Source organism: Lasiosphaeria miniovina, assembly GCF_030549165.1.
Source record: "Lasiosphaeria miniovina strain SMH2392-1A chromosome Unknown B0T26scaffold_4, whole genome shotgun sequence".
In the NCBI taxonomy this organism is placed as follows: Eukaryota; Fungi; Ascomycota; class Sordariomycetes; order Sordariales; family Lasiosphaeriaceae; genus Lasiosphaeria; species Lasiosphaeria miniovina.
In genome coordinates this window covers 4,604,312-4,625,995 of record NW_026848223.1, presented here as the reverse complement: position 1 = coordinate 4,625,995, position 21,684 = coordinate 4,604,312, and the positions used below count along the sequence as shown (strand labels likewise).

The following is a 21,684-nucleotide window of genomic DNA, read 5'->3' as shown; positions in this document are numbered from 1 at the left end:
GCGCTTTCCATTTATGCCCCGTTTTGAAACGAAGAGGATGATGAACGGATGGGTGAGGTGGGTGGGTGCAGCAACAACACAGACAAAAAGGATAAAAGTTAAATGATGAAATGGCAGAGGGAAAACGGAAGCCTGTGTGACAAAAAAAAACTCCTCGCCGCTATCCGTACCGCCCGCTGCTAATTACAACAACTATATCCGTTTCTGCGAAACTCGAGTCCACGCTTTTGTGGCAGGTTCAGGAATTCACCTGTGTGTATGCTGAAACGGAAGTCGGTTTTTGGACAAGCATAGAGCCAGTCGTGATATATCCACCCCACGGGCGGGCGTCAGGTCGCCTTCGCTGCGAGTGTTCTTTCGGTGGTCTGTCCGCCACAACTGATTGCCTGACAACAGCACCACCAATACTGGCCTGATTTTATCCAAGTCACGAGGGAGGGTTCTGAGAAGGCGGCAACCTTGGCAATGTCAACAAACCATCAGCAAAACCAAGGTTTTGTTCAGCAATAGGTGCGTAAATAAATAAACATCACAACTAGCTCACTTTCTAATAACCTTTTCCTCATAGGCAGCGCCTGGCTGAAGGTAAGCAGAACGCAAGAAATACTGTCTTGCATGTTGTTAGTACAGTAGAGGCCAGCGCTCGGCCTTCTTTCAGTCAGGCAACAATGTCCTTTTCCGTCAATTCGACACAAAAAAAAGGCAGTCAGTCAGCACCAACCAGCCACTCAGTCAGTCAGACTCCCTAGTCAGTGCAAGACAAAGGAGCATGCATCCTGGAGCGAGAAAGGCCTTTTTTTTTCTATCCTCGCCAGCAATCAATCAATCAACCAACCCTCCCTCCCTTTCCCCATCGTTTTGGTGTCTGGTTTCATCGGGAGCGCACGCAGATGCGGTAGCTCTATCCGTACAAGCACAATCGGTATCGCAATTATTTCCTCCTTCCCCAAGTCTTCCTCAAGTGGCGGATCAAGACAACAGCGGTCAAACACGCACACCCTCGAAAGTTCCCTTTTTCTTCTTCTCATTCTTTTCCCTGTGATCTCAATATAGCGGAATTTTATCTCTACTCATGTCTCAGCTGATTATTTCTTGTGTTTCCCCAACACGCGCACAGCCAACAATACCCGACAGTCTTTCAAATGATGCTGTACCGTGTTGATCTTGTTGTCTAGACCTTTCCTCGCTTCTTTGTTTTCCTCTGTGGCAGGCATTACAAAAGGACCAAGATGGAAACCCAAGGGACCGACTGAGTGCAGTCGAATGGACGGCACGCTTCCTTCATACACTTATACCATTATCATATCCTGTCGGACGTCCTCCTATGGCCCTCCTTGCAGAGTCTCCTTTACCGAACAAGAGCGGGCCAAAACAGATGCCAACACCAGGTTCACACAAGTGTGCCCAAAGAAACCAACAAACCAAAGGCGTTTAAAATGAGATATCATTGCCGCTTCGTTCGCTGCCACCCCAACCACCTAACTGCGGTAGTTCCACTGCCTGTCTATTATGATGATTATGCGTCATCGACTTCACATGTACATTAGGGAATCCTAATAACGGCAACAAGAGTCGTACACTATTGACAACCTACCATTATCCAAAAAGAAAGAAATTCGCAACGCTTTCTCTTCTTAAGAGCAGAAAAAAGAACTCGAGATTTCATTCCTTCCCGGAGAAACAGCAACAGCAAAGGTCTGTTGCTGCCAAAGTCATGAGAGACTCAAACGAAAGCACCGACGCTGGAGACATTCGATCCCTTTTTGAATCCCCTTCCTACAACCAAGGTGTCTGTCCCCTTTCATGGACGACCAGCCGCCGCATCACTTCCCAGACCATAAATCCCCATACCCATTGCAGCAAGAACCGTCCTTGCTCTCGCTTTCCTTCCAACCGGTCAGTCCCCCAACGCCCCATTAAAAATGTGTCACCAGCCGCCATTTTGTAACAATAAAAAGTAAGAAAGAGAATAAAGATAAGCCATATAGGCCCGAGTTCCCCGCAAAACCAAACAACAACCAAACGCCAAGCTAATCATCATGGAACGAGCCACGGAGTCCGAAGCTGATCGCTCCATCGCAAAAAATCCCCAAAGCCTCGCCCGACCCCAACCATTACAACCATATACCATACATGGGAAGAGTGTCGTCTATATATCTTACAAAGAGCCATTCGTCGAAGTAACTGTAGCAGGCACAGGTGTCGACGTCGAGTTCATCACGTCATTAAGTTTTTCCGCCGTCGGGGAATCCAACGCGCCACCGTTGTCGATACTAGTGGCAGATTTCGGATCTTCCGAGTTGGACATGGGCTTCAGCATCGTCGTGCCAATGGTTGGCCGACCCGCTGCCGCCTTATTCATTCTGCTCTTGGTGTAGTCGCTGAGGCTCAGCTTCTTCTTAACAGGGCTTGGAGTCGCCGCAACCCCGTTGGCAAGTGACGGTACAAACGGATTCGCAAAGGTACTAGCCGAAAACGGAGATTGAACCACAGCGCCTCCAGCAGACAAGGGCGTTGTAGCCGTCGAAGGCCCCGAACCGATGCCTCCAAAGCCCGGTACAGGTGGCATCTGCACTCGCAACTCGGGGGATTTGTTCTTGATCGAGCTTATCGAGGGTAGCCCATTCAGTTTCAAAAGCGTTTGTGCTACGACAGGCGCATCAGGCATTGGGGTATCATCGGCGTTGGCGACAACCTGGGTTTCCGTCGTGTCAGTCCTTTCAGAATCCTTCCCAACTGCTGGTGACGACGGCGTTTTTTGTTCGGCGGCGTTGATGGCGTCCACTGCGGCGACAGTGGCGTTAGGTTCTGGCACCTGCGACTTGCAACTCTTCTCGCTGTCGAAGCGAAGGCGATGCCGGCTGTCTAAAAGCCGTTTCGATAAAGATACAATTCTTCGCTTCGTTGTGATTATCGGGATTGGTTCCTTGTACCATGCTTTATCCTCGGGTTCTGTCTGCACTGCAGCATCGCGATAATTCCCGAGAGACCCAACAGATGTCTGGCGAGACGCCAGTGGAACCGACCCTAATGTCAACTCAGGCTTCGCGGTGGATTGTATATTATGGGGAGAAATGGCGCTTGATGGCGACCCTGACTTGCTCCTAGAAGTCCCGACATCGACATACAAGCGCTCGGAGAACCCGTTGGAGGAGAGCGTTGGTGTTTGCGTCGCAGAGCTGGGCTTATTCGACTTGACCTTGGAGCCCGTCCCGTCAGATACCCGTTTCCTTTTACTTCGAGGCGGCTGATGTTGCTGCTCCATGCGCCGAAACGAGTCCTCAATCATTGTCACCTTCCGCTTGTCCCTGTCGGTAGGCTCGGTCAATATACCGAGTTGGTCAAACGAGCCCTGGCGGGCTGTGGGAGTCATGTCGCGACTGGGCGGTTTGCTTCGAGAGGAACCTGAAACGGATCGGCCGTCATTTTCGGGGACATCCTCCAAATGGCCTTCACTAGCAGCCCGACTGTTTGTGGCATGTCCCGTACTCGTAGGTGAAATGTTGTGTTGCGTCTTGGGCTTGCGCTTCTTGCTTTTGGGCGGGTTTGGTCGCATTTGCGTTTTGTTGAAGTAGTTCCGGTGAAACCGAACAAACGCACACTCTGGCCCAAGAGTGCAGGCACAGCCTCCATGTTCCGAAAGAACAAGGTGGACCCAGCTGGTGAGCTTTTGATACTCCGATTCGTCAAGGGTGGGTTCAGGTTGCGCGCCTGACTCGTCGTCGCCCAGCCCTAGAATGCGAAGCATTCTATCCTTATCTTTTTTTGGAAAGCGGAAGTCCCACGGGATCGTAATCTGTTCCTTTGCCGCAATGCGCCGGTCGCTCACCAGCCAAAAGTGGTATTCCCGACCGTCGGAAAGATACGTCTCGAGTTGGGCATTCGGTCTGCAACTGCGGCGGACGAGTCTGGCCTCGGACCCTTCCCTTCTCGTATCGATGTAGAGCGGGAGCATCGGGTGGAATAAAACGAAGGGGAGAGGAGACGTGAGCTCGTTCCACCGATTGATGGGGTCGGCACAGTAGCTAGCCTGGAATCCGATTTGGCCGTTCACCTCCATAAGCGGAACGTCCTTTTCAATCGCCGACGGTGCTTTCAGACACTGCCAGTGGAGAACGGTGTTGGGCGAAAGAGACTTTTTTTTGTGCTCTATTTCCAGTGATATCCCCAAGGAATCAACATTTGTCGGCAACTTTTGAAAGACATCGCCGTAGGCCAAGCCGGTCTCCTTTTTCATCTTCTCGGGGTCGCGTAACCACTCCGACATGGTATTGGACACCTGAAGACTGGCAAAGCTATTTGTCTGAATGACCTGGACAGCCTGGCCATTGTAAAGGGAGAGGAACCCGGAAGAATAGGTGTGGATCTCAAAGTCATCCGGCAGGTCTGGCGGAGTGTTGGCAGGACTTGGAGGGTGGCCATGGCCGACTCTTGTGTTCCCATTCCCATATGAGGGGCTGCGCTTGGGCGCTTGCGAGATCGATTGAGTGGGTTTGTGGGAATGTTTTGTCTTTTTGGCAGGGGGTATGGAGTCGTGAGGGCTGCTGTGCTGTTTCGCGGTTTCGGGTGCTGCATGGTGGCCGTTTAGTTGCAGATCTGTCGGTTTTGGTTTTTTCTTGTGGCTCTTCGAAGGCGGACGTTTTGGCTTCTTGTCGGCCGCCTCTTCTTCGACAACAGGTACAGCCGTAGTTCTGGCCTTTTGTCGCTCAATAGCCTGCTGTCGGTCGAGCGACCTAGGCTGACACTCGGCGCAAGAATGAGAGAAGTCCTCGCGCAGAGCGTCTTCGATATTGTCAGGGTAGTAGCACTCGATGTGCTGCCACGTGTCGCATTTTTCGCAATAGATCGTGTTCCCATCATCGTCAGGAAAATCGCATATACACTTGATAGTGTACGGCTCTTCCTCTACAGTCTCCTGCTTTCGAGATACATCTCGAACAGTTACAACGGCCGGCAGGGAGAAGGGAGGCTGACTGGGAGGCACGATCGGCGTCGACAGCGGCGGCAGCTTGTCTGTCATAATCTTAAAAATAGCCTCGCGATGGCGGTATGATGTCCGGGGGATTGTGTAAATTGTTTATCTCGCCGGCCTGAAGGGCATGCTGACGCGCTGCTCGACGCGGTTGATGGAGGGCGGGATGCGTTGCAATAAACAGCGACGACGCCGAGAGTGTCATTCGTCAGGGTAGCTCGTGTGCGCTGGTCGGGTTTGAGCAGCTCGAGGCCGTGCAGAGGAGAGGGAGGTTCGTCTTTGGGGATGGGTCGGTCGAGCCGTGTCGTGTCGGCGTCAGGACACGTCGGTAAAGAGGAAGTCGCCGGTCGAGTATTAAAAGCGCGCCGACCAAAGCCAATGAACCACTCAGACCGGTACCCGATGGATTACTCGAGCGACAAGGCGCCTGTGGGTAGAGATCAAGCAATGATGCCGGCGGTCGCCTCACCTCCAAAGACGTGGCGATGGTCACCGAGGGCCCGAGGCGGCACACAATGGAATGGGGCGAGACGTGATGCGCCTCGAGGACAAAGGGACTCGAGTCGGTCGGATTGAATCGCGGAGCGTGAAAAGGCCAAATCCAACTCGAATCCGGGAAAAGTTGAGTGCGAAGAGAATAGTGGGTAGCGCGAAAAGCGGATTGAATAAAGAGAGGAAGAGTTTGAAGGGGAGGAGCGGAAAGAGCAAGAGAGAGGGGGCCCACAACACGAGAGGACGAAGAGTGCTGCGCTGCGCTTCTTCGCCGTGTTCAGACAAGCCCCCCGAGTGCCAAAAAGAATTGGGGACTGGGGGGCGCTGGGGCGCGCAGAGCACGGGCCAATCAAGCCAAGGCAGAGGGGAGGGCGGGCAAAGCTCGAAAAGTCCTGGTGGGAGCAGTGGGAAGGCGGGCTGACATGCGCCGCGACTTTCCTCTGAGCCAGTGTACTTTTAGCGCATTGTCCACCAAGAAACGATGAGCAAAAGCATCCAACCTTGGGGGAGTACCCGAGTACACCCCCCGTGGAGGAAGGTTGGACGCAGGGGAGCCTGAGGCACTGAACTCAGAGCGAGGGAAAGGCGGTGGGCATCGGTGATTTTAAGAGCGGCTTCGGATTGGCGGGAAGGCAGGCAACCAGCGGGGGCACGGAGCCTGTTGGCAGCCATTGCAGCCATTGCACCAGAGAAAGGGCTCCAAAAAGCCGAGCGCGCAGTCCAGCGCGAAAAAAAAGAGAAAAATGAGGAAGGGCCGAGAGCGGGGAAAAAAAGAGAGGTTGCTCGCCCGCTGTCAGCAATCCTGTCTGCACACCTCGTGCATGATAGATAGATAGATATATCTCAGAGTAAATAGTATGGGTTTTGGACGATGTGCACAAACCGAGAGTGGTATCGACCTGAATAGACTCTCGGGTCTATTCTCCTTGACGAAAGGGGTTCCTCGAGAGGAGACGCTTCAGCAGATAAAAATAGGACGTGGACGTGTGAAAGCCCAGCAAAATGAAGCTGAGTGAGTGAGGGGACGCTGACAGGGTCCGAGGTGAAAGCCGAGCAGAAGAGACAGCAGAGGAAACAGGAAAACTGTAATAAAAGCTGGTGAGGCGAAGGGGGCTTTTGCCAGGCGTTAAACCGACCCAATTTTCTGGCGCCTGATGAGTGTTAGAGCTGTGTGTGCACTGGCCGAGACACGACAGCCAGCTGGCTTTTGGTCAGTTGGGTTTGGTAGCGCTGCGCGAGCCAGCCCCAGGCGTGAACAATTCAGCGCTGACTTAGGTAATTGTTAGCGTGATACCGACAGACTGCAACAACTTATTAGAAACAATGAAAAGATATCGAGAGACTTTCTCAAGCCTTCCAGGTAGGCGGCTTCCAGGTAGGTTGTTGGAAATAATCAACTCTTCTCCACGTTTCCTGTCCAAATCGCTTTCTCCAGAACCAAACTCGGATGCTCGGTACCTCAGAATCAAACCCGGGCTGTATTCGTATTGTGTTCCAGAAATACAGGTACCTCGAAATACAGGTACCTAATTCGTATCTATTCCGTACACGACTAATATGGCTTTCAAGGAAGACTAACGACTCCAAAGTGGACTTAGCTCCCGTCGTGAATTCGAGGTCTGGCAAAACTCGGGTAATGTTCGTCTTCCCTCCGTCTGATAAGGCCGTGCAAGCTGCCAAGTCGCCGGCGAGGCTTCCTGTGAATATAAACGATGGGCTGCGTATTCAAAGGTCGATAGACCTTGTTTGCTCGTGGGCAAACGTTTGCTCGCGGACTTGTACGGCGACGGCAACACAACGGCATCGGCTCCGGCACCAGACCTGTGAAATGGTCTCAACCACATCATCGACTTTGCCTTGGGCCAGGGCTTTGCTTCCTCGCTCGGGTGTGTACTGTGGTCCTGATTGGGCTCATGTTTTGCTCTGCATAACGTGTAACCATGCCTTGCGCTATACTACCAATCGTTAGCTTATGTATCTTGTTACATCACAACGATGCTTCGCAGAATAGCCGAAGTCCCGGCCTTTGCCCCACAACTTGAAGCGCGGTCGAGTCACGAAGGTTGCCGTCCTCAATTAGTCAAAGGTCTTTAATACGTATTTGTAGAGAAGGAATAGACCTCTATAATTATAGAATAGGGATTCAAATAGCTATTACCTCCATTGGCGGAAAATCTTTACGGCGAGTTGTAAGATGCGAAGGCCACTTGGATTTTGTAAGCAACACGGTAACAAAACATTCAGGGATTAGATTGCAGGTATCCCCTCTAGAGGGGAGCATTTGAAGCCGGCCTGTCGGCTGTGTTGGATTCGGACGAGTCCCGTCAAGAAGCCGGGAAACCGTGCGAAAGAATCCGTGAGTGTCAAACTGTGATGCAAAGGCTCATACCTACACCCTGCTTTCCCACAATTGAAAGTGCCTACTGTATTATTGAGAACCAACAACCTGACGGATACCTGCCTCGTGTGTCTCGTCAAACGTCTAAAGCAGGTACTTCCTGGAAATGTCTCATGCCCGAGATGAGCGGTCCTGTGCGACATGGTGCGGACGGATATATCAAACAAAAGTGGAATGTTTGGACTATATGTTGTGTACAAAAGCTTGAAAGGTGTCTTTCAAGCCAACCAGACTTTGGAATCTTTCTCGGTTCTGTGAGAGCTTCGATGTTGACTTGATATCTCGAATGTCGCCATCCGTGATGCACACGGGGCGGCTGCTCCTGGGTCACCCCCTTGTTTCGGAGCTAGCATCAGCTGTGATTGGATATTGCCACAAGGTTCCCCACTTTGGCTCACATGGTTCGCCCAGATCTGCCTAGTTCCTTGCTCGCTCTGGATTGGGTGGATTGCACCTCGGGAGGCTGGACTCGGACGCGCAGCAAATCAAAGCCGTCACTCTCGCCCCATGACGTCCACTGAGCCTGGAGAGGTCGCCCAACAGTGGAGATCGAGGCACAGCCGCTTGACTTTGCCCCATCCCGTTGTCGGTACTATCTCGCCTTCATCGATCTTAGTCAATCGTTTACCCCCATCGAACCGAGCTCAACCTTCGTCTACGATCGCTTGACTTTAATTCCAATCTTCTTCTAGGGTTCCATAGACACATCAAACATCCAGTTTCCTCCCAGCGACCGTCGCGATGAGGCTCTCCGCCGCTTTCGCTCTCCTCTCGGTGGGCGCTAGCGCGCTCAGCATTTTCTCGGACGACAAGCAGCACGCTATTGCCGCCGACGATGATCTTGATGTTCCCGGTCAGTCGCCTCTGAAGTTCTGCGAAGGCGACCGCAGCAACGATCTTATCACGATCGACAGCGTTATCCTGACGCCGAACCCCCCCGAGGCGTAGGTGCAATCTCGAGCAAAGTGTTTCTTGGGTGGCCTGAAGTCGAAGCTAACCATCAACTGTTTGGTCAGTGGACAAACTCTGGTCATCGAGGCCACGGGCACGGTGAAGGAAACCATTGAGGAGGGCGCATACGTAAACCTCCAGGTCAAATACGGCTACATCCGTCTCATCAACACGCAGGCCGACCTCTGCACGGAGATAAAGAATGTTGACCTTGAATGCCCGATTGAGAAGGGCAAGATCTCCATCATCAAGACTGTCGAGTTGCCCAAGGAGATCCCTCCAGTAAGGCCTTTTTTTTTAATTCCGTTACCGATGTTGTTGATCCTTTTCTAACGATTCTGGCAGGGAAAATACGTCGTGGATGCCGATGTGTACACCGCGGATGATGAGCGCATCACCTGCCTGACTGCCAAGGTTGATTTCGCTCGGAAATCGTCCTTTTTTGATCTTTGAATGGCGAGTTGCTTTATCTTAGGAGTTAGCACGGCCTGGGCGTGTTGGTGCGGTTAGGGCGTAACCAGATTGTACCCTTCGCACGGCAGAGAGCGAGCGCGCAACTTGCAACGAGATTTTCTCATAGGGTCATTGGTGTTCCTTGGGGGTTTGATTCTGGTCGCATTTACTTCTATACAGCATATTTGAGGTTACGAGGTTCCAAGGCTTTGCTATAGGGAATACACGCATTAAACCAGACACTGACGCGGCGTCTCCGACCCGAGTTTGCCAGGCTTGACCCGGACTAATTGGGGAGATCGATGTCGCTCGGCTTGCCAGCACAATCATTACATAGTACAAAAGGTAGTTCTTGCAATCAATCGATTCTCCTGGGCTGTGGATCTCGCTCGTTGCGGTCTATTCGCCAAACAACCGGCGAACTCTCCGCAGGACACTGTCTTTCTCTGGGTCATAGGGGTGATCTTTGCTCGGGATTTCGAGAACTGCTGGAAACGCTGCGGTGTAGGTGTCTACTCGGTGCCGTATCCGATCGGCGACCTGTGCCATGTTTTAGTCAGAGGGGAATGAATAGCCGAATACTACAGCGCTAGATTTGGCGGTAACGAACATGCTGGTTGATCAAGACTATCCCGATGTCTTTTCTCTCCGCCGTAAACTTCTCGAAGGTTGCCTCAATTGTGGCATTGTCGGTCTTGCTGTCAACCACCAGAAAGTTTTTCTGGTTGTCTGGAGGCGCCGTGACATGCTATCAAGAGGGGGGCCCAAGTTAGACATTTTCGGATATGTGAGGAGGCCGACAATCGAAAACTCACGCCAATTCCCGCAAGAAGCAGCCCAGTAACGGAATCCTGTCCCCAGTAGTGTCAGCGCAGCCAGCTCAGGACCGGATGCGACGTCTCTCGGATTCCTCACCTCGTCCCCAATCACGGCCAGGAACTGCCTGTCCTTGGAGTCTGCTTGCGAGGCCATGTCGGGCCAGACAAGAGAGCACGGTAAGAGTAGGATTAACGAGGAGACGTGGGCAGGGCGAGATGGCGGATATGAAGAATGTTGTCGTTGATGTTCTGTTGAGCCAGGTCTGGTCTCCCGCTCCAACTCCACTGGCTCTGGCCAACCAACTGCCCAGTCCGTTTAGTATCCACTCCCACCTCACCACTAAATCTCCACTGTTTTTTAGGTGCACCCCTCCCAGGCTATTGTTCACTTTGGCAGGCGGCGCAGGCGGCTGTAACAGAACAGCGGTGCCTATTCCAGAGGCCTGTGCTGACCTAGTTGGTTAGCCAGTGGAGCTGGGGGGAGCTCTTCTCACATTATGGATCCCTGCTGCAACAATTTTCCATGACGCCCTACCAAAACTTCGTTTCCGAACATGCAAAAAGGTAAACACTGAAATCAACACTTTGGCACAGCTCGGTTACGTGTTGTAACGACCCGTGGGTCTTACCATACGAGCTTACCGCTCTCATTTCGTTGTCCGCCCGGCGCGGGCTTTTTCTTTGACGCGCCGGAAGCGATTCCCGCATGGCCATGTAACAGTGCTTTTGGCCCAAGTCCACCTCTGCAATTCGCAACCGAGAATTGCGCAACACTACACCTAAGCCTAGCACGACACACAGCAGCCACAATGCCTCCGCGACCGCAACGGCTGGTACGGCGACGGCCGCTGGCAGAGCGAATCCAATCCCTTCTTAACCCCGCGGACCTTTACCTGTGGCTTTCGGAGGAAATTCAGACTTTCGACTGGGACTCGAAGACGTTTGGGACGCGCTTTGGGCTCACGGCCAGCTTTCTCTTCCTCCTTGCGAGGGCAAACGCCGGCGCCAGGCACGGCAATGGGGATGACGATGTATTTGGCGACGGCACGGGTAGCGGTTGGATGACGGTCTTGGTAAGTTGTTGCCCATGCAGCGCGTCCCTCATGGATGCGCGTCGTAGTCAAGGTTACTAATATGCACCCTTCTTCAGGTCAACTTCCTCGTGTGGACTTTGATTCCTACATCCTTTGTCAACGCGTTTTACACCATGACGCGGTCGCGTCATTACCGGCTATTCGAGGCAAACGTCGAGAACGCAGGGCCCTCGACGCCCTCGGCCCAGCGTGTCCGCGTCGATTCCTCCCCCGCGTCGTCGTCTCCTCTACGGTTCTTCCAGGACATTCTCGGGTCGGAAACGGCCGAGTCGCGAGCCTACCCGGACCAGACGCGCGACGTCTGGGAGGTCAAGGTCTGGGATCCATACCCGGCCACGCTGCAAATGTTTTGCTTCTTCAGCCCTGGCCACGTTCTGGTGTACTTGATGTTTCTGCCCCTTACGCCTCTCGACCCGCGGCCGAGCGTCACCGTGTTTAAGTGCCTCATTCTGCAGGTGATCCTGTCAGCCCAGCTATTGCTCCTGCAGTCGCGGTTCACCCAGCAAGCCAAGGACACGGCCATCATACAGAAAGAAGTTCTACATGAGTACGATTCGAAATATGTCCACCCCCGGCTTCACCCGGTAGTGCGCGAGGTTGGAACACAGGTATCCATTGGTGAGCTTGGCAATATTGAGCAGGAGTCTGTTGGCACTGGTACTCCTACGGCCTTGATTAGGCGCGGCTTCCAAACACATCCGAACCCCAACTACTCGAGGCATTATGACCCGGACGGCGGGAAACTTCAGCAGCAGGTGCAGACGCGGAATGTCATGAATCCGAGTTTGTTCACGCCGTCAACCAAACCCAGGGGAACGCCAGAACCCTCTTCCGCCGCGTCATATGCCAGCCGATCTGCTGGGCCTCGGCAGAGTCTGCCCTCACCATCTGTCCGCTCATTTGGGGCGCAGGTTGCTGCGGCATCGTCGGCTCTGCCTCCTCCGGTCTCCAACCCAACCCCCCGTGCGAGCTACGGCGGCAATCTCGGCGTTTTCTCACACGTAAACTCGCCGCTTAAGAAGGCGACCAGTATGGGGGAAATGAACAGCGCGTTCTCCCCCCGGAACTCGCGTGAGATGGCTGCGCTAGAGCAGCGCGACCTCGCCGAGCGTATGATCCGCCAGAGCAGTCCCGTGAAGGATAGCCGGCGTGCCACTATGCAGTTTGGAGGAGGTCAGGAACACTCCCCCGCCAGATTAGAGGCTGCCAGAGCTACCCGTTGGACCCAGGAACGGTTTCCCTCGCGGCGGATCTGAAGACAGAAAGATATCTCTTTTTGTGCTAAACAAATAGCAAACTCGAGATCAGGGCTAACACGCCCAATCTTGCAGTTCCTTGAAACTTCATTACAGCAGCAACTCCTCGTGTGCCTTATTCCCACTGGGGAGGGCGCAGCTGGATAGAGAGGTACAGCAGCGGACGGTGCTCTTTTTCAGCCGCTCCTCTAGAGTGCATAAATTGCAACCTCTAGTGGCGTGAAACTGCTACATCTGCCTCCCTGCACAGAGACCAGGTGGGACGGGCGGCCGCCCCGTAGACAGACAGACCCAGATCCCTTAGCTTGGAACCTTCGCGGGTAGAAATGGAGGCACGGAAATGTGTCTTCCTAGTAAGATTCAAACGAGTAGATTGCGAAAGTGGAAGGCGGGCGGCGGCACAGCATCATTTCTTTACATTTCAGTCTCCTTGTCGGTCTTTGCATGGTGGCTGGCGAAGGGGGCGGCGTTCTTCGGGTATCTTTTGGGCTCATACAAACACACACACGCGCGCATACTTCCGTGGAAAGGGGCGTATTAATACTAGGTTAGGCCGCACAAAATGCATTTCACACACCTCGACGCTGTGTATATTTACTTGATATTTTCGGTACGAATTGCCTCTGGTATTGCATTTTTACGTGTGAACATCTACAAGCTAAAACTGGTTGTTGTTCGATATATCCGTAATGAAAAGGGGACACTTCCTATCAAGAACATTCAAGTAGCTGTTGAGTAGCCAACAGCTCCCAGCTATGCGTACTCGCTAACCATAACTGTTGATGTCTCGTAGAAGAAAAGCCTCCAGTGTGGTTCGTAAGTGAGGCATATGATGATGGTATTTCGAGTGCGGACATCCACGGATGGGCTAGCACGATGATCGGAGTCAAGGCAATACCTATTTGGCACATGCCTGCCCTATGTCAAGTGTGTGGAAGGGCAGGTAAGTGTATTCCACAGTCGGAAGCGTCGTATGCGTTGTAGTTAGGTATCTATCTGATTTGACGAAGGTAAGGTACCTACGACCTTGGGAAGTCAACGTACCAGGTCGGCATATTCAAATAAGGGGGAAGGCGGCAGCGGCCCATAGGTCCTTCCCTACTTGACGGCACGCAGCTCTCCCGGTGGCTACGTATAGTTCCTTCTCGCAATCGCCTATCAACACTGCTGCGTATCTTACCTACCAACCTATAGACGAACTTGCAGAGAGAAAGAGCCTCACGGGTCAGCAGCAGATGGTTCGCCTCCGCTTCCCGGCCCAGCCTCTGCTTGGCTTGTTCCAACACACACCCAGAACGGCTCACGGGGAGAGGCCAGCTTAGTACCTTGACCCATAGAGTGTGCCGCCGTTTCGGTTATTTAACCCCCAGTCGGTTGTCTATAACATTTTGGATTGTGCATACTTAGACCCAGGCGGGCGGGTGACTATGGGCTTATCGCCGCGACAGAACAGCAGTTGTGGGAGACACGACAAGAGACACTTGTCGTCTTCGGCCTTGCTTCAGGAAGAGAGCGAAAGCTCAAGCAGTCATGACATGAGCGTCGTGGCGGACGACACGAGAAGAAAAAGCATCGACACGGGTTCGGCAGCGTTTGCTAGCAACCGCAGGAATTTTGCAACGTCTTTTGCGAGCTTCTTCTCCAAGCTACGACCGAGCAAGCGGGCCGAGCGAGGCGGTACGATACGTTCTCAAGATGGCGACGGCCATATTGATGCCGACCAAGAGATTCGTGGTGGAAGAACTTGCAGCGACGTACCAATACCACGTCGGGCATCAAGCAAGACAGGGCAGGGCACTAGCCCTCTGGACTATCACAACTCGAACATGATTCCGCCGGGCCTTTGGAACATGCCCACGACGCTTCCGCGCAGGTTTCAGACCACCAACCGCAAGGCGTTCGCGCGTAGAGCGCTGGCCACGGCTGCCGCCAATCAGGTGTTAGCTACCAACAATCGACCACCACGTGGCGCGGCAGGCTCTCCTGTTGGGAATTATACTACTCCCATAGCGGACAGTCACGATGTTTTGCTGCCTCGGGGACAACAGAAAAATGGTTGGGCTGATATGCCCATGCGATCCCAAAGTATATCAAAGCCATCAGATCGCGTGCAGGAGCTTTTTCTCGAAAAGCAAGAGGCACGTCGCCAGCGCCGGACCCTGAAAGAGTGCGGCGATTTTCTAGGCGTCACAGGCGTGAACCCATATACTAGAGAGATGGATGTCCTCACCCCGACGACGAGCTCGGATGATGCCTTGTCACCTGCAAACTCACAGCTCGCGGAACTCGCGCAGAAGGCGCACGAAGCCCAGGCGGCCTATAAGCAGGCCAAGAGGGAGATGCAAACCCTGAAAGAGCAAGAGAGGTGGGAGAGGGTCGAGAATCGGAAAGACGCCATCCGCCTAGGCCAGAGAGAGGTGAAATGGCATCATGAAAAGGGGCAGTGGTCTTCAGCTGCAGAGCCAAAGCTGAGCCCTATCGCGCAGTCTCAAGCGAGCGTAGCATCAGCAGCAAGAGACGCTACCACCATTCATCGCAGCCAAAGTTCTTTTTTAGGGACGATAGCGGCGACGGAGCATCGCCGCACCGCACTCAGCATCAACCAAGAGACAATGACACCGACGGTCAACTGCCAACAAGAGCAACGCCGAGACGGCAGGGCAGGGATGAGCAACAACTTGGGCCAGGGAATCCCAATACTGTCGAAAACCAAGATGATACGCTTGCGCCTTCCCCCAATAATTCCCCGCCGGCTTGGTTCAAGCCCGGAGGATGCAAGCCCAACAGAGAACGACAAGAACGAGAAGAACGAGATAAAATCAGAGGCGTTAGACGAGATCGCGGCACCCCAACCACTTCGGTACCGGTTCCCACCCAGCGATTCCATGTCACGGATCCCGAGCGGCAAGGTGCTGGAAGTGGAGAACCAAAATCCAGCAGAGAGATGGGCGAGCAGGCTGATACAGGACCTGGACGACCTCGAACGCAGCCTCGAGATGAAGACAGACAAGATGGGGCAGGGGACGAACTCGTTGGTGGAGAGGACCAACGGGCAGAGGGGGGAACCAAGATCTGCTTGCACACACATCACCACCACTATTGGCTTCGCGTGCAGCCGATCTCGCCCGACACCCAGCCGCGCTTACGACGAGATGATCGGCATGTTAGACCGCGGCCCACTGATGGTAGTCTCGACAGTAGCCGGGAGGCAGACAGCAGCAACACCAGGCCGCCCCCCAACATCACGGAAGTCCTCAGGCGTGACGTTCAGCGGCGTCTGTATGGACCTGCTGGCTTCCCCGCTCACCCTGAGGCCGAGTGTTTGGCCGAGTCTGACCAGGAAGGGTCAGGATCTGAATACCACTGGCCGCATCGTCGAGATCATGACATCAGACAAACGCCCGGCATTACCACCGCCGCCACCGCCGCTACCAGAAGCAGCCAGCGCTACTACGTCGGTGTGCGAGACGCCCACCAAGGATTGCGAGATATCACCTCGAAAAACGGCTACCGGGGGCCAGCAGAAGGAGATAAGCGGGTTACTGATGAAGGCAACGGGCAATGCCGTCCAACAGCCGAGCGTGTCACTCACTGCTTGCCGGCCAAGCATACGGAGCCCGACTCATCTGGTGGGAGGGCCGGAGCTGGACCACGCAATCGCGCGAGGAGCGGCGAGAGCAGCTTTCGTCCAGCACATGCCGATGAGCAAGCCGACAGGAGGGTACCTAGCTGGAGTGGTGTCGGGGTTGGACAGCCTCGCAGGAGTGCAACAGCAAGCAGCCGCACCGGCCCTCGCAGCGAAACCAACAGACAACAAGGCCAGCAGGGAGGGCGGCGGCGATCTTTCCGTGGATAAAGCTCCCCAGCAGCTTGTCTCTGGGCTTTGGACGACGCTGCTGGTTATTCGAGAGCTTGCTTGTGCATACTGGCGGCTGATGAGCCCAGTGCTGGATGCCAACTCGCCGCTCCGCAAGAGGTTCAGCCAGACAGAGTCAACTTGGGAAGACTGCATTACGTGGGTTCTGGCAATGCTGTTCCTGCTTCTGGCCGCGTCAGTCAGTGCATGGGCGATTCGATGTGTTCTTTTAGTGTTCTGGGTGTTGAAGATGGCTTTGAACGGCCTCTTGATACTGGCGGACGTTTGAAAACACCACAACCCGAAAAAGTTTAGACTTTCTCTAGTTTTAGAAAACATGAAACCCTGCTTGTAGAATAACTAAAGAGAAGCAAACCTAGAAGCGAGCTGGTTAGAATGCATGATTCTTGCTCCAGCAGCACTCGTCACTCTGGCTGACTTTTGTTGTCTTACTTACATACAAACTCGAGGCACGATTCCGTCTAGATTTACAGAAGTACACAAGTACCAATCTCTACACAACATACGGAGTAGGGTGATACATACGATAAGAGTCCACGATCGGCACCTAAAGCCGAAACCGTGAAGGCGGCGTCAGATCTATTGAGCCACTGATTGCTCACAGCCAGAGACAAGTCAAGTCTGTGACCCCCGCGTCAGCCGTCACCGCTTCGTTACGTCGTACAAGGCTCTGTCGGGAGCCAGTTTGTACAGTATGTACATACAGCGCGGAGCCAACGGCAGGCTTTCGATAAGCTGTCGGGCGAGACGAGAATGGATGCCTGGCCAGTTGCAGGTCAGGCCAGCCAGGCCAGGCCAGGCCAGGCTGCGTGCGTGCGCTCTGCAGATGATATGCATTCCGACTTAACAAAACGAAAGGGACGCGATCGGATTGAGACGGTGTGATATGTGAGTGAGTGCGTACGTGGGCACGCTGAATCAGTCCCACCCTAGGTATCTCTGGGATCATGTTTCCCCCGCCTCGGAGGACTTCCTGTGTCGGAGGAAATTGGATTGGGACGGCGATGCGGTCCTCCAGATGCCTGAGTGAGAGCTCTGGCAGAGCAGTGGAGTGCAGTGCAGGCAGGCCACTTTGCACAGGGCATGGACCTTACTTGGCACGCTGGCTGCCCGTCCTGTCAAGTTACACACAGTGGCCCGTAGTTACCATACTCCGTAGCCCTGTTAGCACCTCCCCTCCCCCTTGCGCCTTCCTCCGTCACTCTGCATCTCATCAAGAGAGTGGGGGCTACGATGCACATTCGGAATCGTACCTGACCGCATCGCACCTGCGAGTTGGCGGCGGCGAGGCAGGAGCACATCCAGTGCTGTTTTCGTCCTTTTCTTTAGGGCTTTCTCTCGACATTTTCACGCCAAATAAGGTCTATTCACACTACATACGGAGCCCCTTTTCCTTTCGTCGAGTCCTCTCCACCTTGCTCCCGCCAGTCTTGAAGGATCTAGACTACCATTTCGTGACAAGGGTTGGCTGTCCGAGGAGCTGCGTTGCTGGCCCGGCGGGGGCTAGAAGCTTTTTCTTTGCGCTGCCGCAGCGGGCGTTGGTCTTGTGCTCTTGCCCCACTGCCTGACTGACCCGCCCCGCCCCAAGGATCCATACGCAACCCACCCGCAGCAGCCTGGAGCCAATCCTCTGCCGGGCTTTAGAAATTCAAGTGGTCCACCCCGCATTCCGTGAACCGGACCCCCCTCGACAGCTCCGAACATCGGCCGCTGTGTGCGGTCATGGAATTGGAGAATGGAGGCATCCCCATCGCAGCTATAAGTGTCGGGCGGCAACAAACCAGACAGTCGGGAGCTTGAAGGAGGGGCTGTCTCCGATCTTGCTGCTGGCTGCTTCCGTTGTACTGTATAGTATCCGTTCGGACCTACTTTGAGAAGCCTCGGTCCCTTGCCACCCACTGAGTCGGAAACTTTCCGAAGAAAAAAAGGCCATCAAATTCTGGGTCTCGTACTCCTCATCTGCACCTGCTTTTCCAAAATCTTGATTTTCCTCCCTCGTGCCTCCTTTTCTCTTCATACTACTCCCTACTCCCTACCTTAATCCACCCGCTGTAGGATAGGCGCCCCGTTTCTCTCTCCGCCGCGAAATCAACTCAGCTCTGCCTGCTGCCAAGTCCTGATACTGAGCACCATCCTTTATATCCCGCCGACAACCGTTAGAATAGCATTCAAGAAGAAAAAAGGAAAGAACAAACGTCAAATAGAGATCGGCCCCGGCCAACCAAAATTCAAGATGCCCGTCGCCGACAGACCACCGCAGACTCTGTATGACAAGGTCTTCCAGGCCCACATCGTCGACGAGAAGCTCGATGGCACAATTCTGCTATATATTGACCGTCACCTCGTTCACGAGGTCACCTCTCCGGTATGTATTTCCGCATGCGTCGGAAGCGACAAAGCCGCGCATATTTACCATGGGATCTACGACATTTACTAACATGCATGTCTTGGCAGCAAGCATTCGAGGGGCTCAAGACTGCTGGTCGCAAGGTGCGAAGACCAGACTGCACTCTGGCCACCACTGATCACGTAAGTACCACCTTCCTCACGCCCGAGACTGGCTGGGCCACGAATCGAGCTGCTCGGAATGCTGACTGGTCGCAAAGAATGTGCCGACGAGCTCGCGTAAAGCCCTCAAAGATATCGCCAGTTTTATTAAGGAGGACGACTCGCGGACTCAATGCGTGACCCTCGAGGAGAACGTTAAAGACTTTGGCATTACATACTTCGGTCTGAGCGACAAGAGGCAGGGTATTGTCCACGTCATTGGCCCCGAGCAGGGCTTTACTCTGCCCGGCACCACTGTCGTGTGCGGCGACAGCCACACGTCCACCCATGGCGCGTTTGGCGCCCTCGCCTTCGGCATTGGCACTAGCGAGGTCGAGCACGTGCTGGCCACGCAATGCCTCATCACCAAGCGGAGCAAGAACATGAGGGTACAGGTCGACGGCGAGCTGGCGCCGGGCGTCAGCTCCAAGGATGTCGTCCTCTACATCATTGGCAAGATAGGAACCGCCGGCGGCACCGGAGCCGTCATCGAGTTTTGCGGCTCTGTCATCCGCAGCCTCAGCATGGAGGCCCGCCTTAGCATCTGCAACATGGCGGTCGAGGGCGGATCGAGGGCTGGCATGATCGCCCCGGACGAAATCACCTTTGAGTATCTCAAGGGCCGGCCGCTGGCACCCCCGTACGGCTCCGACGAATGGAACAAGGCCGTCGCCTACTGGAAGTCGCTCGCCTCGGACCCCGACGCCAAGTACGACGTCGACGTCTTTATTGACGGCAAGGACATTGTCCCCACCGTCACCTGGGGCACCAGCCCAGAGGACGTAGTTCCCATCACCGGCTCCGTTCCAGACCCCGAGACGTTTTCCACCGAGGGGAAGAAGGCCGCTGGCCGGCGTATGTTGGAGTACATGGGACTCACAGCCGGAACACCCATGCAAGATATCTCGGTTGACAAGGTCTTCATCGGCTCTTGCACAAATTCCAGGATCGAGGATCTCCGGGCTGCCGCCCGTGTAGTGAAGGGGAAGAAGATTGCTGCCAATATCAAGCGCGCTCTGATTGTCCCCGGCTCCGGTCTCGTCAAGGAGCTGGCGGAGAAGGAAGGTCTGAACAAGGTCTTCACCGATGCCGGTTTCGAGTGGCGGGAGGCTGGCTGCAGCATGTGCCTGGGGATGAACCCCGATATTCTGGCTCCCAAGGAGAGATGCGCTAGCACGAGCAACCGGAATTTCGAAGGACGCCAGGGCTACCAGGGCCGGACGCACCTCATGTCACCGGTAATGGCCGCAGCCGCCGCTATCGCGGGTAAGCTAGCCGACGTGCGAGAATCGGCCCAGTTCAATGGTAGCCCGCAAATCAAGGCTGCCGTTACTCCCGAGACCCCCGAGCTGGCTCCTACAAAGGCGCACCCCGACGAGCGAATCGAGACAGACGACACTGAGAAGGAGATGCTCGCTGACCAGCCCCAAGATTCATCTCCACAGGTGAATACTTCGGTTTCACGAACCAGCGCCGGGCTGCCAAAATTCATAGTCCTCAAGGGCATTGCAGCGCCGATGGAGAAGGCCAACATCGACACCGATGCCATCATCCCCAAGCAGTTCCTCAAGACGATCAAGCGTACAGGCCTCGGATCTGCACTCTTCCACGAGATGCGGTATACAGATGGCGAGGAGAACCCCAACTTTGTGCTCAACAAGGAGCCCTACAGAAACTCGAAGATTATTGTGTGCACCGGAGAGAACTTTGGATGCGGCAGCTCGCGAGAGCACGCACCATGGGCGCTCAACGACTTTGGTGTGCGAAGCGTCATCGCGCCCTCGTTCGCCGACATCTTCTTCAACAACTCGTTCAAGAACGGGATGCTGCCGCTGCCCATCAAGAACAAGGTCGACCTCGAGGCCATCCACGCCGAGGCCGTCGTCGGGCGCGAGATCGAAATCGATCTGCCGAACCAGCTCATCAAGGATGCTGACGGCAAGACCATCTGCAGCTTCGAGGTGGAGGAGTTCCGCAAGCACTGCCTGATAAACGGGCTCGATGACATCGGCCTGACGATGCAGATCGAGGATAGGATTCTCGATTACGAGACGAAGATGTCGCTCGAGACGCCCTGGCTCGACGGCAGGGGCTACCTCAAGCGGAAGGGCCGCGGAGGCAAGCTTACTGTCAAGGCGGCGCCCGTTCCGAAGACAAATCGGGGCGAGGTGAAAAAGGAGCCTCTGGAGTGGTGATTGGGGAGGGTGCGTGTGTGAAGAGACAAATGGTGCTACTGGAAAGCGGGTGTTTTTATATCGTTTTATACTATTTCTCCCTTTTTTTCCCTTTTTATCAAATGATGACGCAAACGATCTTTTTTTTTCTTGCTGCATCTTACAAACTCTCTATCTTGCATGCATGAGGAGGCCTAAGTGCTGTTTCCTTGATTTTTTATTCAGCCGTGTGGATAGTGTGACTTTGGAAGATATTTCCTTCCGAGCAGCAAAAAAGGGGTGGAAAAGTTTAGGGAAAATGGGGTGGAGTGGGTAGAATCCTTGCTGGTTTTATTTTTATTTCCCCCTGGTTTCCATCGAAAGAAGGCAAAGCAGTGCCATCATCATATCGCTATTTTTATTTATCCACTCTGCCTAGGCTAGATCGAAGGGGTTTCTTTTGTTGAGGTGAGATCTGCGAGGCGCGCCTGTGTGAGGCATTCGAAGTGATTCCAACACGTTGTCTATCCAGAGTTCCATCCCCTTTCTTTTCAACGCAAGAAAGATAGGGAGAGGGGTCTGAAATATGTTTATTATTGTGTGACGAATGGCAAGTAGCCACTAGGTCGTCGTAACTACAGTACGTGCACTCTTTCCCAGTTGCTCCAGTATC

The 21,684-nt window shown here is 54.1% G+C and overlaps 6 protein-coding genes across 6 annotated transcripts; 4 read left to right on the top strand and 2 right to left on the bottom strand.

Moving 5' to 3' along the window:
- Positions 1-2,278: 2,278 nt before the first annotated feature.
- On the bottom strand, positions 2,279-5,020 carry B0T26DRAFT_601495 (uncharacterized protein; the record flags this gene model as incomplete). Its single annotated transcript, XM_060435746.1, has 1 exon — positions 2,279-5,020. A coding segment is annotated over one exon (2,742 nt), but the record flags the coding sequence as incomplete, so codon positions are not given.
- A 3,583-nt stretch (positions 5,021-8,603) lies between these two features.
- Positions 8,604-9,266, top strand: B0T26DRAFT_647863 (ML domain-containing protein; the record flags this gene model as incomplete). The annotated part of the gene is made up of 3 exons (XM_060437945.1): positions 8,604-8,806; positions 8,879-9,095; positions 9,159-9,266. The coding sequence occupies 3 exons, from the start codon at positions 8,604-8,606 to the stop codon at positions 9,264-9,266; spliced, it is 528 nt and encodes a 175-aa protein (XP_060296932.1).
- Positions 9,267-9,665: 399 nt separating this feature from the next.
- Positions 9,666-10,238, bottom strand: B0T26DRAFT_741199 (ATPase, V1 complex, subunit F; the record flags this gene model as incomplete). Its single annotated transcript, XM_060443938.1, has 4 exons — positions 9,666-9,806; positions 9,877-10,014; positions 10,082-10,117; positions 10,182-10,238. 4 exons carry the CDS (start codon positions 10,236-10,238, stop codon positions 9,666-9,668), a joined length of 372 nt encoding a protein of 123 aa, XP_060296931.1.
- Positions 10,239-10,893: 655 nt separating this feature from the next.
- Positions 10,894-12,434, top strand: B0T26DRAFT_647086 (uncharacterized protein; the record flags this gene model as incomplete). The annotated part of the gene is made up of 2 exons (XM_060437868.1): positions 10,894-11,157; positions 11,235-12,434. 2 exons carry the CDS (start codon positions 10,894-10,896, stop codon positions 12,432-12,434), a joined length of 1,464 nt encoding a protein of 487 aa, XP_060296930.1.
- Positions 12,435-13,969: 1,535 nt separating this feature from the next.
- On the top strand, positions 13,970-16,654 carry B0T26DRAFT_676337 (uncharacterized protein; the record flags this gene model as incomplete). The annotated part of the gene is made up of 3 exons (XM_060439966.1): positions 13,970-14,373; positions 14,521-16,489; positions 16,646-16,654. 3 exons carry the CDS (start codon positions 13,970-13,972, stop codon positions 16,652-16,654), a joined length of 2,382 nt encoding a protein of 793 aa, XP_060296929.1.
- A 1,890-nt stretch (positions 16,655-18,544) lies between these two features.
- On the top strand, positions 18,545-21,053 carry B0T26DRAFT_645601 (putative 3-isopropylmalate dehydratase; the record flags this gene model as incomplete). The annotated part of the gene is made up of 3 exons (XM_060437740.1): positions 18,545-18,676; positions 18,766-18,840; positions 18,918-21,053. The coding sequence occupies 3 exons, from the start codon at positions 18,545-18,547 to the stop codon at positions 21,051-21,053; spliced, it is 2,343 nt and encodes a 780-aa protein (XP_060296928.1).
- Between the last annotated feature and the right edge of the window lie 631 nt (positions 21,054-21,684).